Genomic DNA, 18,629 nt, shown 5'->3' on the forward strand with positions numbered 1-18,629 from the left:
GCACTACTGCAATTTCTGCATGAAGACTCAGCTTTTCATCCTTCTAAATATATGTAGGAAGATAGTGCTCACTGGTTGCTCGCACAGGACAACATTTGCAATATGTTTTGCACCTTTTCAAAGCATTGTGCTTCACTAAGGGGTTGAAGGCACAGCACATAAAGCAAGCCAGACTTTAGGATCCTCACAGGTAGACGGACACCAGCCTATTGGGTGTCTTCTCTCCTGACTCCTTCTACATGTTCAGCTGCTACTACACATGAATCATCCCATATAGCCCTAATTAGTCATGGCAAGAAGGCATTTTATTCCTTCCTCATATCTTTTTGACCTATCTTCTAGTCTCACCTTTTTTGCAACCTTCTTCCTAAGATACTGCTCCCTCATTCTATAATACACAAAGGGCGTTTCCCCACTCCCCATTCCTACTTTCTATCAAAAATGCCTTTTTTTTGCAATTCTCAGATACTTCATGCTTTCTCCTCTATTGGACACCTTAAGCTCCCTTATGCAGGTGTACAGAGTACCATTTTTAGAGGGGGAACTCAATCCTCCATAGCCTGAGGATGAGGGAGGCTAAAAGTGTTTGTGGAGACCCACTTCCTTCCCCACTTCTTCCTCTGCTCACATTTTCAAAAACTGCAAGGCATCAAGAAGGCATCTAATTAGTATATTACCACAATATTGTATTTTACCTATCCTGCTACAATATATGGTAGCCAGAATCGAAACTACAAAAAATGGCATTAGGGTAAGTATAAATAGGTAAGTATAAATGTCTGATACTTAACTCCACGTATATATATACCTTGACAATATGATTATCTTCAGAGTATCTCCACATATATTTGACGATATGTTTATCTTCAAGACTTGCACATTTGGAGTTAAAATGGTAAATCTATAATCACCTACATATACTTACCATCACAACACAATACAAATAGTCAATATTCTGGCTACAACATTTTTGTAGCACAACATTTTTGTGCTCCATATTTTGACACTATGATATTTTTCTAGTACAATATTTTTGTACTTCATAGTCTGATATACAACCCTTTTAACGTGACCTGGGGATGTTTTCAACTCTGTGATACTGGCGCGTCAGGACATTATCCTTCAAACTCTTATGCACATCAGCACAGTTTATTTACTCCGTAAAACTAGTTTAAAGGTGTAATTGTCGGATTCCATAGTGTCTAAAAATTGCGTTATTTTTTATTGATTTCTAAGCTCTGTTATACATTGAGATATGGGAAGCATATGTGTATAGATCCTTTGGATCTAAATATCGACTTAACACCTGGTTCACTAGCAATTTAATTGATAAGAAGAAATGCCTAAAAAAAAATAGAAAGATGATAGAGGAAAAACTACACACCCCTTGACAATATTATCTACAAAATACAGATAGGTATATACAATCACATGATTGGAAAAGCCAAACAATCAATCAATTGAACATTTATAAAGCATGGCAAATCACATGTGAGGATCTTGAGGCGATGTGGAAGTTGGTTGCTGAGCGGTGGTTTGCTTATTCGAACATCCAGGTCTTGAGTTCTCTCCTGAACTGCAGGAGCCATGATGCACTCCTGAGGTGCAGTGGGTTATATGCCTTGGCCGCTAAGTGTGAGAAGAAGTGTCCTCCGCTGTTGCTTTGGTGGATCTGTGGTGTGTCGGAGAGGGAGAGAGAAGCAGAACGTAGGTGTCTGGTCGGTTGGTGGAGGGTCAGGCGTTTGTTGATGTATGCTGGTCCTTTGTTGGGCAAGGCCTTGTAAGCATCCTAAACTGGCATCTCTTTTGGATCAAGAGCCAGTAAAGTTTCTTTAGGTGAGGTGTGATGTGGGTGCTTCTGGGGAGGTCGAGGTCCTTAGCCTTTCACACTATAGACAATAAGATCTTATAGCCCACCTGGTGAAGCAAATCTATTACTCAACAAATGACGTCAAGCAACCTGGTTTAAGACAGCTGACGTTATGTGTCACCCAACCTAGACAAAAGGAACAAAATTAGAGATGAATTTAAAAACAAACGCCTTAGAAAACGGAAAAGCACACACTCAGGTCAATAAAACTCCGCAGATCACAGCAAGTCCCTCTACGTTTACCTCTCTTTCAAGAGAAGAATATGTTCTAATGAATCCTAACAATCCATCAGGCTCCCCTCTTGACTGCTATCTAGCAGCAGTTCTTAAGTCCTTACGTACCGCTCCCTGCCCTATGCTTACTAATAAAATAAACTCCTCACTCAATGAGGGCACTGTCCCATAGGACCTCAAGAAAGCAGTTTTTTGCCCAGTTGTGAAGAAACTCCAATCTTGAAAGTACCCAAAATTATAGGCCAATTTCTCTCCCCCTGTTTGTTGCCAAGCTCCTGGAAAAAGTGGTAACCAAGCAAAGTCAGGCCTTTGCAGAAGATATTCAACTGCTCTTCCTTCTTAAGTAGTAATTAGACCAGGCTTTTCCACAGAGACAGTAAAACCCTCCGCAGGCAACGATCTAACAGTGATCGCTGATGTGGACAGGACAGGAGTATTTATACTCCTAGACCCAGTGCTTTATTTGCAATAGAATCCGTGCTGGGGTCCAAAACTCTGCTCAGAAACTAGCGGCTGGTTCTTTTGAATACTGGCGTACCTAATACCAAGGCTGTGTAGTCTTGAATCAATCTCGTGGCTCTTCCATCTACTATCTGACCCTCCCTGCACCTATCTCTCACTCGTTCCTGCTTTCTGCCTTGGTACCTGTTTTTCTGTCTTTCTCTTCTTTCTTCTTTCCTCTTTGTGTGTTTTCCCCTCTTTTGTTTGCGTTAAATGTCTAATAAGGAAAAATAAGTGCCGGTCCCCAAAAATAAGTGCCAGTGGCCCCCACCACCAGCCACCCAATCAAATTAGGTATTGCCTAGTCCCTGGCCTCTTACACTGTAGAACATAAGATCTTCTAACTCATCTGGTGAAACTCTATGTCACCGTCAAGGCACTGAAATGGTTAGAATCCTTGAAGAGGGAGCGATCCCAAATGATTGAAATGGACAATTCTCCCACTCTCTCATACAGATGCTAGATCCTAACCAATTTAAAAGTAACATCCTACTTATCCTTATATGCAGATGATGCACAACTCATAATCAACCTGAAAAAGGAGCCACATCATGGGAATTTTGGGGTTCATGCTATCATGCCCACCATCAATACTTGGAAGGAAAGCAATTTCCTTAAATGTACCCCTTCGAAGTCAGAAACCCTTGCCATCTTTAACAGAATCAACAAATGTGAAAACTCACTCTGGCCCCCCTCCCTCAGCGATAGCTCACAACCAGTTGCTTCAGTCCACGACTTGTATCATGCTTGAGTCTAACCCGAACGCTAACACTCAAATAACCAAAGTTACACAAGCTTGGTACTATCAGATGAGGCTCCTCAGAAGGGTCATGCCCTTTCTAGCTTTTTCAGATGATGTAACTTTGGCCAAAACTTTCAAACAATCAAAGATTAGATTATGAAAATGCAATCTTTATTGGCCTTCCCAAGATATGTATTGCTTGACTGCAAAAAATACAAAGCTTATTGATAAGAGTATTTTTTTAAATTTAAAACAACAAACACATGACCTTTCACCAACCAACCAGACACCTACGATCCGCCTCCCTCTTCTTTACAGACACCTTCCGGATCTGCTGAGGTAACAGCGGAGGTCGCTCCTTCTGACACCTGGTGGCCAAAGCTTGGAACGACCGTCCCCTGCACCTCAGCACTCCCTCATCGCTCCAGCAGTTCAGGAATGGACTCAAGACCTGGCTGTTCGAATGAACAGATAACCAGATAACAGCTAGCAACTTCGGTGCCTTGATTCCCTCACCGGTGATTTGCCTCGCTCTACAGATTCTTGATTGATTAATTGATCGATAATATTTGCCGTTAACTTCATACCTGAGATCAGTTTCATTAGTTCCAAATATACATGACAACGTAAAGAACACATACCTTCTTATAATCTGTATTCATCAATTTTATATTTATACATCAATATATACATTTGTCCATTATTTTATACCATACAAATGACTGTTTATAAATGCATTGATTATGATTTAAATGTTGACTCCCTTATTGTGTAAATCAACGCTTTTTGTGTTCACGTGTTTCAGCAATGAATATACACAGGTATAGTTATATTCTTATGAGTGGCGGTTGCACTTTCAACTACGACCAGTTCCATTTACATGGCGTCAGTACATGGGGAGTCATTGCAAGATGTTAATTAGGGCCAGATGTATCAAAGGGTTTTGCCCATTCTGTGTCTATGGGGAAATGTGTTGATACATATGGCCCTTAGTCCCCACCACTGTTACAGACTTGCAAGGGGGAAAACGAAGCAGATTTCCACAATTAGGCAATGTTGGCTCAGACCTTCCTTCCGATGATGTCTGAAGAAACCCCTCTACAGGCTTGTAGACATCTATCAATGCAGTGATGACTTCAAGATGAACCATGGATGTTCAGTTATGAAGAAGGAAGATCATGAGTAACTGATGGACTTTTTGTTGAGTCTTTGGTTTTCCAGGTGTTGAAGGCTCGCTGTGACCTATTAGGGCAACACAGCCATGTCCTAAGTAATTGTGACAATCAGGCAGTGCCTGAAGATCTGGTCAGTGTGTGGGTCTGTTTTGATGGTCGGTTTTTACTTTTTCCCTGTTGTGAAAACCAACATTGCCTGCAGCATCTTGGAAAACACCAATATAAACATGTCTTTACAAGTTCAAAACTGCCTAGATTTGCAAGTATGGGTCACTTTTTAGACTTCTCATTCTAGGCGCGATTAAATGTCAACGTGCCTTAGCTATGTTTTTCTCTTCCTCCTTCTTCCCGCTGGTGTGTTTTTCCCGCTCTTGCTCTCTCAGTAAATGTCTGAAAAATAAAAATAAGTGCAGGCCCCCCAAAAAAAAGTGCCGGTGGCCCTAACCGGCAAACACCGGCTCAAATTAAGCACTGTTAAGAGGTGATGTTTATGGAGTGAGCTGTCATTAGACGCCATTACAGACAACACTTTGAAGCACTTTACCAATTTGCTTTGCTTTGGTTCCGGCCATCCACAGAGTGGAGCTTCGAAATCAATTCTTGTGTCTGCTGCGCAGGTAAGTACAGCCCTGAGAGGCAGGATGCACAGAGTGATGGATCATCTGAAAGATGCTCTTAGGATCTTCATATGTGTGGTGTACAGGAGGCTCTGGTAATACTGAGGCAACAAACCAATGTGTGGTTTTGTGAACTCGGGTCCTGGTGAGATGAATACTGTGCTTTCAGACATAAGGTAAGGTTATTAAAAGATATGTGTATGTTTCTATAGTTACGAAATGTTAGAAGCAGGTTTGCCCAAAATGCATTTCACTTTTGCTCTTCCTTGCCATTTAAATAGAGGAAAAAAGGGCAGCTACTGTTTCCAACACTTGCGAACTTAGGGAGAGTTACAAAACGCTTTTTAAAGTTATGGACTCTGGTGTGCCCAAGCATAGGTAACGGCGGATAAAAGGGGCAGATTTACAAGCCCCATGCACTGCCAGTATGTCACTTTTTGTGACGCACTGGCAGAACATTACACTGCCCCATATTTCCAAAGACAAGAGAAGACACCCTGCGTGGCTTTTCCTGTCCCTGTAAATACGGCCCCTTTACAAGCAGCACTTTGGTTGAAAGGGGCATTCTATGGGTGTTGCTGTGGGTGTTCCCACGCAACACCCATGGAACCAGACACATTTACAGATTTACAAGGATTCATAAACCTGGAAATGCGTCAGTATGCTACGCCACCCTAAGGGTGGCGTCCCAAGGCGCAACAAGGAAAGATGTTTTCATTTCTCCTCGTTTTTTTCCTCTTTCAATGCGTGCTGCATTCTACAGCACGCATTGAAAGAGGAAAATGCCTGTAGTGATTATTTTTGGACAGGAAGGTGCCCCTTCCTGCACAAAAACGATCTCCCCATGACGCAGGCATCCCTGCAACATGATGCAAGGGTGCCTGTGCCGGCGCATGGCAGCTGTTTGTGCGCCAGCGCAGGGGAGAGCACAGGAATGCGATGTATCATTGTAAATCTGTTGCATTCCTGTTCTCTGAATGTGCCGCAGTGTGGCGCAGCCAAAGGGCTTGTGGTGCCACGCTGCTGCACCTTCTTGTAAATCTGCCCCAAAGTATTCTACAAACGTAACATCAATCTTGGCCCCTCTTCTTTTTTCTATTTACATTAATGATTTGTCAAGAAGAGTGGGGCTCAGCAAAGGGGATTCCCCTAAATTAGGAAATTTAAAGTTGTGCTGCCTGCCATATGCAGATGATGCTATATTAATGGATTTAACTACAATTGGACTTCAAAGACTCCTTGCTGAGTTGATTAGGTATACAGAAGAATACTATTTAAAAGCAAATATTTTAAAGAGTAGACTTATGATTTTTAGTTATCGGGGATGTAAGAAAAAACTTGCATTGGTTCTTGGGAAATGAGAAACTAAACTGGAATTATTAAAGTTTTATCCATATTTAGGAAAAATCTTTACAAACAGGTATTCGGGTAGCAATCATATGGATCATTGTAAAGGCAAGGTAATCTCACAGTCCTTTGCAAATAATCGAATGTATACAAAAACACTTCACACACATTTTATCAGTCTATAATTTAAAGATACCTCCAGCATTGAGCTATGCCTGTGAAACAATAGATGCACAAGAGTGGGACAAATTTGAGAAAGTGGAGGGACGGATCTGGCACCAAATATGTAATTTGAATTGCGCTGCTCCTATCGCAGCGATTAGGCTTGAATTCGGTTTACTCTTCACTTATGTGCTATTTATGGCTGGATGCTTAAGATGGAGCAACACACTAGTAAACAGCTCCGAGAATATGTTACAGGTAGCCCTATGTGAGGAAATATTTGTCAGCATGAAAGAAAAGAGTGCTCTTTTTAGGAATCATTTAAAAGCCATGACAATGTTCAGCTTAGATATGGATAGTGCAGCGGTACTATGTAAACGTGCTTTGAAAATCAGAATTTAAAAAACAACCTATGGGGTTTCTCACGAAAGAGATACTAAAACGTGCGCAGAGAATAGTAACAATGATTGTATTGTGGGGAGCAGAATTTATAAAAAAAAACAACCATATGTTTTATGGAATCTTAAACATGGATTACGTAGAGTTATTATGTTCCTTAGACTAAATTTACTCCCTCTAAGAATCGTATTAGGAGCTTGGGAGGGCATTACTAGACAGGAAAGACTTTGTCACTAATGTAACTCCTGTATACAAGACTCAAATGTTTTAAATTTTGTAGATTTTTTAAACAATTTTTAAATATATATTAGAACAGTATTGATTGATTGACTACGTATGTTTCTGAACACTCGTAATTTCCCAACCTTTTTATTGCTGCTAGCTATCGAGCACTGAATGCTGAAAAAGTTTCTGTGAAGTTTTAAATATTTTTGCACTGTTATTATGCTGCTGGTTATCTTGTACTGTATTGTGAATTGACAAATTCCCACTTTTCACTACATGGTCATGCTCCTGGTTATCTTGTACTGTATTGTGAATTGACAAATCCCTGCACTTTATTATATGGTTTTAATTTTGAAAGTTTTTATGATAGTATTAGATTGCATTCTTCGTAAAGGCCTCCTAAGAACCCATCGATGGTAATCTGTTTTATTATGGATCAATCCTCTTGGCACTTGAAAGGTTATTGAATGGTTCCCATATATACGTTTTTCCTTGTTTTTATATGATATGATATGATGAATTTAGTACTTCACTGTCTCTCTTTTTATGGAGTGTAATGTTGATTTTTAGATGTATCTTTTTCTTTTATGTGGAACTCTTCGGAGTCCCAAATCATAATAAATAAACTGTAAACTGTATTCTGCAAACGTAAAATCAATCTTGGTGCAGACTTCGTATTAGTGGAACTGTAGGTAGCGATACACGTGCGAATGTGGGAACTGCCACATTGGCAGGTTTAGGGTTCTTGGAGGTTTGTTTTCGAGTGGGACTCCCAGCAGAAATAGACGAATACCACAGACACCTATCTTAGGGCAAGATGTGCAAAGCTTTTGTCAGTTTGCATACGAATAGGGCTGAAAGATTGCATTTTTAAATGTACAAAGCCCTACTTGCGATTTGGCAAGCTATTACTGAATCGCAAATTGGGTTTGAGAGTCGCTATTAGGAAGGGGCCCTTCCTAATAAAGAGTTGCAGGGGCATGTATGAATGTTTTGCGACCAGAATGCGGTCACAAAACATTCATATTTTATCAACTCTATGAAGGAGGTGGTAACCCATTCGCAAACTGGAAGGGGGTCCCTTTGTGAATGTGGGCGCCGACATTTTTTAACAGTAGGCTGTAGTCCCACAGACCACTGCCTACTCTTAAAAACTTAAAAGAAAACTTTGCATTTTTCTTTTTTAAATGCATCCCATTTAGCTTCGAGGAAAAACGGCTTCATTTCAAAATAAAAAAACAGCTTTTTTGAAAAAGCAGACATGGTATTCTGCTGAGCCCAGTAGGCCAGCATCCCTTTGAGTGTTAGCCATTCCAATGAGTCGCAAATTGCGACTGGCCTCATGAATATTAATTAGGCAAGTCGCTTGCGTCCCGTTGGGAATCGTAAACAGTGTAAAACACACTGTTGTACATAGGTGTTTGCAATTTCCTAATAGCAAATCACAAAAATTTGGTATTAGGAAATTGCAAACGGAAGTCTATGTACATCTGGCCCTTAGCAGTCTCTTTCAGGGAGGTCTACCTGGCAACTTCAGACAAACAGCAGAAATTGTGTTTTCAGCTAAAAAAGGGCAGGAGTTCTAATTGCTCAGTCAACTAAAGCATCCAGTGTAGGGCTATATGTTTGACACCACAGTCACAGGTTTGAATCCTGATGTGTTGACTCGGTCTTTCATCTTCCACGGTCGATACAATGAGGACCACTGAGCTGCATAACAAAAGACGTTGAGTATTCCGCACTTTATAAACACCTATGCTACATTCAGTATGGGTATAGGCAGAACACGGGCAGAACTGTTTACCCTCGGAAGGAGGAAAGGTTTAGAGTGCAAATTGCATTCCCACGTGCCTTAGTTTTCACCTGAGGCACGTATGAATGAAAATGAACGGAGCTTAAACAAACAAAGAATTGTCCAAATCAGTTAATGTAATGCAAGAAACGTGTACGGCAAGTGGTAAAGTCTACGCAATGGACTGCTTCAGGAAATATCTGAACATCTTAGGTTTCCTGGAGAACACATGGGAACCCTTCTGAGTCGCAAAACCTTGAATGTTTCTCTATCTGTAAGATCTGATTTACAGCTTTCACACTCCCCCCTCGGTAAACCGACCTAATGCTTTATCACTTTCTCCCTTCAGGGTAATTTAAGATGTATTAGGTAGGGGTGATCGGAACTAGTGGAGTTTCTGCAGGGTGCCGCCCGCAGGCGGAATTTGTCACTTTGCACTGCTCGCACTGATTTTTAGGTCTCGCCTTGCTATCGCGTAAGCGATCACAAAGCGAGACTATTGTAAGGGGCTCCCAAAAGTGCTCCGAAAAGCGGATTGCATGGCGAGCACGCGCATCGCGCCGCCATGCAATCCGTTTGGCATCGCACTTCAAAGGGTCCGCTCCCCCAACTGGAATGCGCTTCCCCATCCCCGCCAAGCGCGCGCACCAAGCTCCGCCGGGCTTGTCTTGTTTTTTATCGTGTCAGCGCGTTCGGTTTCACTTTCACCGCCGCTAGTCATCCTGTCAGCGCGTTCGGTTTCACTTTCACTGCTGCTAGCGCAATGCAGAGAGCTTGTTTTAGTTCTGTATGAAAGAGCACCCACTCATTCGTGAAGTGACACCGTGGTTAGTGGACTGTGCATGTGCGCATAGACACTTGTGCGCAATAACTTTCATTTTCAGTGCCCACCCTTAAATGCGCAGGCACATGCGTTCACAAGCTTGCACCTTTTCATGCAAATTCATGATTGTGCGATGCTTTCAGGCAGATCTGCTTGGAAAATCGCGGATGTCGAAATCGGAGCTGCGGTGAGAGATTGTGCCATGTGCAGTCACCACTGACGTGAGACTCCACTGAGTCACAGAGACTGATTAAAAGCAAGATTATGCCCAGAGTGAGAGATTCCCTCCTGTGAGTGTGCCCGAAGTGCTTGGAATGGCAGTGAAACCAGGAGGACAAAAACGCTATGTTCTTACATTTAATTTCTGCTCCGATGAGCAAGTGTCCTGCTGCGGCCCCTGCAGGTCGCCTGTTTACATCAGCTGCACCAATAAAGGGCCCTTTTCTCCTTGCCCCTCACGCTGCACTCCTAACACACACTAACACCTAACACACACAAAACCCCCTCCCCCGAAGCTCTCAGTTCTGCCCCACCATGAAAGCAGCCACAGTGGCAGCTACGTTTCTCTTAACTACTCCTGCCATGATCGCCCTAGTGACGGGCAGCGACCCCTTCCCACCCCTCACAGCAACTAGCTCTTGTTCATGTGCCCCATTCCTTCTACAAGGCACTCCCTTTCCTCAGACGCAAGACACCCTTTGCACATGAAAAGGGTGCAATGATGCTAGCTGGCCCCTTCTTACTACTACCACCTCCTACCGAAGGAAGGGCACGATTATCCCAGCTCCGTAATGCCCTTTGAGGGTAAGCTCTCCAGGCACTGCGCTGGTGACGGTCTGAGTGAATGTTGCATCCCTTGCCCCCTCCTCCGCAGCCCATCGAGGTTTGGCCCTTTGAAGGACACATTTCGCTAAAGTTGGCTGCCTCAAACACCAGTAAAGGGCACCTTCCCCCGGCCCTCCTCCCCACCCACTCCCGTGCGGTGCGCCCCAGGCGCTCTCCGGGTCTGGTTGCCTCCTCTCACTTCAAACCTCCCTTCGCCGCCCGTGGTGGCTCTCAGAAAGGGCTTTTCTTTCAGTCTTGCAATCTCGATGAAAGCTTGCGACACAAAACACCAACAAGCATTTGCAATGCAATAGGTCTCGCATTTACGTGAGTTTAAGTTATTGGCATTGTACATAACAATGCCTTTTATTTATTTATTTTGAAACGGAAACAAAAATAAAAGGCATTGTCATTTGCAATGTCAATAGCTCAAACTAACGTAAATGCGAGACCTATGGCATTGCAAATGCTTGTTAGTGGTAGGTGCTTGTTCCACGCTGTAAAATCAGTGCAGAAAGCACCATGCAGCACACCAGAGGGTGTTGCTTCTTTATGTCGCTTGAGTATATTTTCTACTCAAGCAGAAGCTTTCTCACACATCCACACACATTCCTCCAGCTTGATTTTGAGAATCAAGTCTTTCTGTTGGCTGTGTGCTTCCTTGTGTATCTCTATACTTCTCAATGTGCTTTGGATCCATTCATCAGTGAACAAAAATTAAGGTTCAGAATTACTCATCTTTTACTGATGCAGAACAGCACCAACATTTGTTACGCTGCGTTAAACACGGTGGAAAACACATTGTGGAGCCACATCTACTGAAAGTGGCCTAATGTGATGCAAGTCAGATCTTTTGAGAAACAAACACATTTCCCCTGTCAATGTCTTTTTCAAAGAGGTGTCACTTTTTGACGCAGATTTCGTTCGGGCGATCTTAGTAGATAGGCCCTGTGGGTGTTTGCACTGATCACACCACCAACATCCTCTTGACACAAAGTGGCACAAAGCAGTGCAAAGCAGAGCAAAGTGCTTTATGGACTGCGAAAAGTGCATTTTTGCAGTGCAAAATAGTTTTTGCATTGGAAAGCAATTACCAATACTTTGCTTTGCGTAACCCAACGTCACTTAGAGAAGGTGCAAAGCACTGGTAAATCTGGGCTGAGGTGGACTTCTGTACTGTTTGGAATCACTCCTGGCCGCTTATCCTTGGAAGAATTGTGTCGCTCAGTTGTAATTTCTTTGCTCTTTCAGCTCATATCTATGAGACCCCCTCACTGGAAGGCCTTGCCCTTATGCATCTCTTAAAGAGATAAACAGAATCAATGCTAATATGTGATCACATTTGAATTACACCTTACTGCATCGACTATGTGAAGTGCCTGCAGCCCAACATAAACAAGTTACATAAATAAATACATATATAAACAGGCTCGCTGTTATCTTTGACACACAGTAAGTAGATGATGCTGTTTGTTAACATATAGTAATTGTGACAAACACCACAGAACTAGACAGTCTCTAGAGCGCTGACAAGACAAGGAAAACCGTCCCCATACCTCTGATGAGGACTCCAGTGTATGGAAGAACTGCAACATCCACAGGGCAAAGATCCCTTCCACGAAAGGAAAAAGAATCTCCAGAATCTGGAAGTCAGAAGAAAATATTAGTAATTAGTAACTCATAGTGCTAATTAAATTTTCGATTCTTGGCGGCCCGAATTTGGAACAAACTTCCAGTATGCCTCTGACTGGAGCCCTATGAGGGCATCTTTAGGAAGAAATTGAAGACTCTCCTGTTCCCTCCTGGATAGCTCTTGGTAACCTGCTCTTGCTGCCTCACCGTAGCGCGGGGACACACTGTTCTTAGTGTAACCATTGCGCTTTATAAGCTCGTTAATAATAATATTAATAAAGTAACAATCATTTTAATAAGATAAACAACACTTATAATAATAATAACAAAAACAATAATACGAATGATAATAATACTAATGATAATAATAATAATAATAATAATAATAATAATAACGTATTAGGTCATCAAGACCAGCACCAAAAACAACTAATTAAATGATTGATCATAATTTCCACGGTATTCCTAGCGGTGCAAATAACAGGCCATTATTCCTCAACCCAGTGGCGCTCGTTCTACCAGCCTGACCCGGATGATAACCAGTGACCCAGAGGCCTGGTTTCTGTGGTTATACATACATCCGTCCAGCGGTCTCAGTCCTTCCTGGTACTGCTTCTGTGCTGCTCTTAGCTCTGCTCTCATGGTGCACTGTGGTGCGCCTCCTGCTGGTGCACAGTGAGCCTTGCACTGAACTCTGGTCCCTGCTGGTTGAGAAGCATGCTCCTGGCATGGCAGTTCATAAGGGAGTAGTGGGGAGGGAGAGGGTAATGGTGCTGCCTCTGGGGAGAGCATTCAATGCTGTTCCCCATCTAATGTTGCAAAGACATCAATGACCCCTCATGAGTTCTCCGAGTCAGTTCACTCTGCCCACCCGCAGACGTGAACCGGAAGGAATTGAAATGGATAATCCTGTCTCTTTATCCCCTCATTTCTTCCAAAACTATTAGACTTACCTTCATCAACTACAGTAAATATTCAACCTACCCACAGATTGGGTCCTCATCTATTTTAATCAGTGCTCCTACAAAACCATGTGGAGTGATGGAGTGATCATTTTTGGGGGGGAATTTACCAACCAATTAAAAGTCCTGAATGCAGCAAAAACAAAAAAGCAAATTGTATGGTCTGGCGCAAAGTTTTTGTTACGCATGATGTTTCCACAGCTACGGCTAAACGCCGGAAGGATTTCCTTGATCTTTGCCTGGCGTTACATAATCTAGGAGCTTGTTATGGTTTGTTTCATCTGTGCATATATATACTTTTCTGAATAACACTACTACGTTTATTGACTCACAGTAAACAGTCTTGATGGATACTGCATGGCCTTCCTCTTCACGTTGATTCGCCAGAAATGACTATTTGAAATACTTTAATATATTACCAATTTTCTGCTTACTACTTATGCTTGTTGTTATTATATGAGGTTCTGCCATACTGTTTAGGATTGCCTTGTTTATATTTTTACTTTTTTTCTTTTCTTTTCAGGTAGTGATTTTTCATGTTTATTTTCTGGCCGTCTTTTGTTGTTCTCTGCTGTGGTTGCCCCTTGTTGGTTGTGCTGTCTTCATCTGTGTGTCACCACTTTCTACTCATTCCTTTTAAGGGACGTATTTCAGTCATCATTTTTTGACATGCACTGTCTTTTATTATCTTATCTGTTACTCTTCTTATGTCCTTTCCTTTCTCTGTTCCTTCTTGTTCTTCCTTTTCTCCTTAATATTTTGGTTTTCTTGGATGAATTTTTTATATCCTTCTTCCCTTTTGTATATCTTCTATGTATTGTTGATCGTGTAGTTTTATATTTTTTTGCTGGATGCTACATTCAGAGTCTTATCCTGGTATGTGAAAGGTTTTATTAAAGCGTGGTTTGGTGGGTTTGGTTTTTGTCTCTCCTAGCTTTCATAAAAAGAACAGGGTTATTATATAGTGTCATAAAAAGTTAAAATGTCCCGTTATTACTCATGAATCAGAATCTGAAGGTTGTTGGCTTATTGTCAAATTGTTGATTAATAATATTTCATTAACAGTGTTTAATGGTTATGATCTTACATTGCCGGATTATCAATTTAGGCCAGCCATTTCTATGAAAAACGTTCAATATAAAGATGATTTTTTCCTTTTAGGAGGGGATTATTGACCTTTTCATAGATTGTCAATCCCAGATTCATTTGATCCCTCACAAATCACACAGCAGTTTAACTCTATCTACTATCTCCCAGAATCACCTGTTGGATGCATGGCGCTCATGTAATCCTACTGCTAAGGAGTTTTCTTTTTATTCTCCTCCACAGGGCTCCCTTACACGTCTAGATTATATTTTCCTTAGTCATTCTTTGACACAAAATCTTATCTCAGCTTCAACTGAACCTATTGGTATTTCATGCTCCGGTTGTTATAGATTTGGATTTGGTCCCGGCACATACCAAATCAAATAGATGGTGTTTTAATAATTCTCTTGTATTGGACAACTCTTTTTTCTATTCTTTCATAGCCTTAACTAAGGAATTTTTCGTACTTAATATTGATCCTGATACTTCTCCCCAATTACTGTGGGATCCGTTTAAGGCCGCGGCTCATGGGTTTGTAATTGACTTTGTTGCTAAAAAAGAAACCCCTTACTAAACAACAGAAATCTTTATTGACTACCATTAAACATCTGGAACACCAATTCTATACTTCAGCTTCTGTCTCTGCTTTACTGAGGTTGGTTGCCCTTAAATAACATTTTAATAAAATAACTACTGATAATGCTGCATCTCTTTTGGTTCGTTACAGTGCTCATTAAATATGGGGACGTAATAAAGCTGGGATATTTCTTGCCAATTATTTAAAGATTTGGAAACAACATTCTCACATTGAGTCTGTCCAATCTTCCGATGAATCTAATTTATTTAAAGATCAAGACATTCTTGAGGACCTTGTCGCTTATTATAAATCCTTGTTCTCTCCTGAACCACATATTTACTCTTTTTTTATTGATACTTATCTTGATGGTTCTCCCCCTTCAGTTCTTCAGAGCTGGGGGGCTTATTTACAAACCCCTTGCGCCGCCTGTGCTTCTCTTTTAGGGACGTACTGGCAGCGCATTTTGCTGCCCCATATTTACAAGGACAGGAAAAGCCACCCTGCCACTTTACACGCAGCACTTTGCGTGAAAGGTGTGTTCCATGGGTGTTGCTGTGGGTGTTCCCACGCAACACCCATGGAACCTGACACATTTCCAGATTTACGAGGAAACGTAAACGTAGAAATGCATCTGAGTGATATGCCTCCCCAGGGGAGGCATAGGGAGGCGTAACGAGGAGAAATGTATTAATTTTGCAGCACACACAGAACGAGGAAATCATCTCTTGTGTTTATGTGCAGCAAGGTGCCCCTTCCTGCACATAAACAATTGATATTTTGCAAGTTCTTTGTGTGCTAATGCGGCACAGAGAAGTTGAAAAACGCTATTTAAGATTTTTTATGTGCATCAAGGGATACCTTCCTGCACATAACAATCATCTCCATGACGCAGGCATCCTTGCACCATGTTGCAAGGGTGCCTGCATTGGCACATAGTAGAATATTGTGCACGAGCGCAGGGGAGACAAAAGGGATGCGTCAGATCCTTTTAGATAGTATGCATCCCTTTGCTTCGGAATTAAGCAGCGCTTCTTTAATTTGTTTTAAATTAGGCGCATGATTTTTCGATCCCTGTGACACTTAGGGCCACATGTAGGTAAAGTCAGTTTTGCGAGTCCTTAATAGTGATTTTTACCAAATCGCTATTAAGGACTTGCAAAATGGAATGTAAGTAGGAATCGCAAAAATAATTGTGATTCCTTAATATTCCTTAATTGCAAATCTCAAATTGAGATTCGCAATCAAGGACTACCTTCCCATTCTTTCCTATGGGCCAAGAGGCCAATAGGAATTAATGGATTTGTGCATGCAATTTGCGAGAAACCAAGAGGTACTCTCAAATTGCGTGCGCAATTTCAAGGGTGCAAGGGTTCCAAAAGGACACCCTGTTGCACCCCTGAAATGTGCATGTGTGCACATGTGGCGCACATACATGCCATAAGGGCATGTATGTGCGCCACATGGCACTTTGAAAAAATAAAAAAAAATGCTTTTTTAAAGGAAATCGCATATTACCACCAACTTCAAGTTGGTGGTAAGTTGCCATTTTCTTTAAAAAAGCACCAACTTCAAGTTGGTGGCAATTTGTGATTTCTTAAGGCAAAATCGCAATTTGCGATGCCTACTAGCACAGCATTTAGGAAATTGCAAATTGCGATTCTCTAAATGCTTGCGCACAAAAAGGAATTGCAATTTTTGAGATTCCTTATTTTGCGAGAGGGTATTTGCCTGCCTACATTGCACACAGGCAAATTGCGATCGCAAACGCTGAAATTCTGCGAATTTCAGCGTTTGCGATCGCAATTGGGCTTCCTACACCAGGCCCTTAATGCTCTTCTTTCTCTAGAGAAAGATAAAACTCCAGGTCCAGATGGCTTTACTGTAGAATTTTAATTACACTTTTCTAATTTACCACTTTCTCAATTATTCCAACTATTTCAGTTTTTCCAAAATAGGGGTGCTGCTGGTGGTACTTCCAAGTCCTACAATTTGTCTCTTTCATAAAGATGGTTGTGATCCAACGCAGTGTAAAAATTATCGCCCTATTTCCCTTATTAATGTTGATTATAAAATCTTTTCTAAAGTACTTGCCTTACTCCTTGAGTCACTTCTTCTCAAACTGATAGGGAAGGAACAATCCAGATTTATTAAGGGTCGACTGACTTTAGATAACACTAGATTATTTTTTTATGTTTTAAATAAAGCCTCTTCCCTTTCCTCTTCTTAAGCTGCTGTTGCTATCGATGCGGAAAAAGCATTGGATAGAGTGGATTGGTCTTTTTCTATTTAAGTCTTTGACCTGGCATGGTTTTGGTCCTAATATTATATCACTAATTTCTCTACTTTATACAGCTCGATGGGATCCATACTGGTCAATGGGCATATATCCCACTATTTTCCACTAAAAAGAGGTGTACGTCAAGGTTGTACTCTATCTCCCCTTTTTTTGTCCTTGCCTTCGAACCCTTTTTGACTTGTATTCGTGGCAATGTTCTTATATCAGGTTTTCAATATAGAGATAATAATTTGAAACATTAAGCTTATGCGGATGACATATTTTTTTTTCTTCCAGTCGAGACGTGATGATTCCTGCTTTACTTTGTGAGAGTTCTGAGTTCTTTTCAGTCTCAGGTTACAACATAAATGCAGACAAAACAGAAGTACTACCCGTTACTAAATTTTGTTTCAAACATTCATATGAGTTGACTGGTTTTCATTGGAATGCTTCTAAAATTAAATATTTCGGTATCTGGTTCATTATTTCCATTAAATCTTCTGTTAACCCTAATATGAAAGAAGGTATTGACAGAATTAATATATTTTCTTCTTGGAATCCTTTATTCCTATCTTGGTGGGGCCGGTTAGAAAAAGAGGGTATTGACAGAATTAATACATTTTCTTCTTGGAATCCATTATTTCTATATTGGTGGGGCCGGTTAGACTCAATCAAAATAATGGTTACACATGTTCTTCTATGTAATCTGTCTATGACTCAGAACCATGTACCGCTCACTAAACACATGGATTCTCTTCTTTCTAAATTTCTTTGGAATAACAAAAAGGCTAGATTATCTTTATCACATCTAAAGAAATCCAAAACTGAGGGAGGCGTTAATTTTCCTGATTCTCGTACTTACTATAAGGCTTTCTGTTTATGACAATCCTCTAAATGGCTTTTACTAGTTTCTTCCACTTTTACACCTTTATGACTTGATTTTGAATACTCCTTACTTGAGCCGTTTTGGTTTCGGGAAGTTCTTTCCTTTTCCTCGAAAAACATTATTTGCATCCTCCTCTTTATTTAACCATACCTGTCACCTTTTACAAACTTCTTGTCTTCCTAAGAATATATGTCAAGATTCTTTTTTATCTTCTCCTCATTGGTCTAATCATTTGATCACTTTCAACAATAAGCCTATCTATTAGAAAACCTGGATAATTTGGGTTCAAGATTTATTTCTTTCCCTCAATTCCAAGCACGTTTCAAGTGTCCAAGTCCTTTTTTGCATAAATTCTGTATTCTTTTAGGAATTGTTTTAGTTGTCCTATACTCAACTCTGTTCCAGCCTGTACTCCTACATCTGTCCTCGCTGTCTCGCAATTACAGTTACTTACGCCTAACCCTAAAGCTTCCATTATCTATAAATAGTTTTTCACCCC

The 18,629-nt window shown here is 41.1% G+C and overlaps 1 protein-coding gene across 1 annotated transcript in view; it reads right to left on the reverse strand.

Moving 5' to 3' along the window:
- LOC146809047 (uncharacterized) overlaps positions 1 to 18,629 on the reverse strand; it is a 523,889-nt gene that overhangs the window by 133,871 nt on the left and 371,389 nt on the right. Inside the window, exon 17 of the mRNA XM_085615855.1 lies at positions 12,269 to 12,355. Within this exon, the coding sequence (XP_085471981.1) occupies positions 12,269 to 12,355 (87 nt within the window). The remainder of the gene's footprint in view (positions 1 to 12,268; positions 12,356 to 18,629) is intronic.

This window comes from Triturus cristatus, chromosome 7 (assembly GCF_964204655.1).
Source record: "Triturus cristatus chromosome 7, aTriCri1.1, whole genome shotgun sequence".
NCBI lineage: Eukaryota > Metazoa > Chordata > Amphibia > Caudata > Salamandridae > Triturus > Triturus cristatus.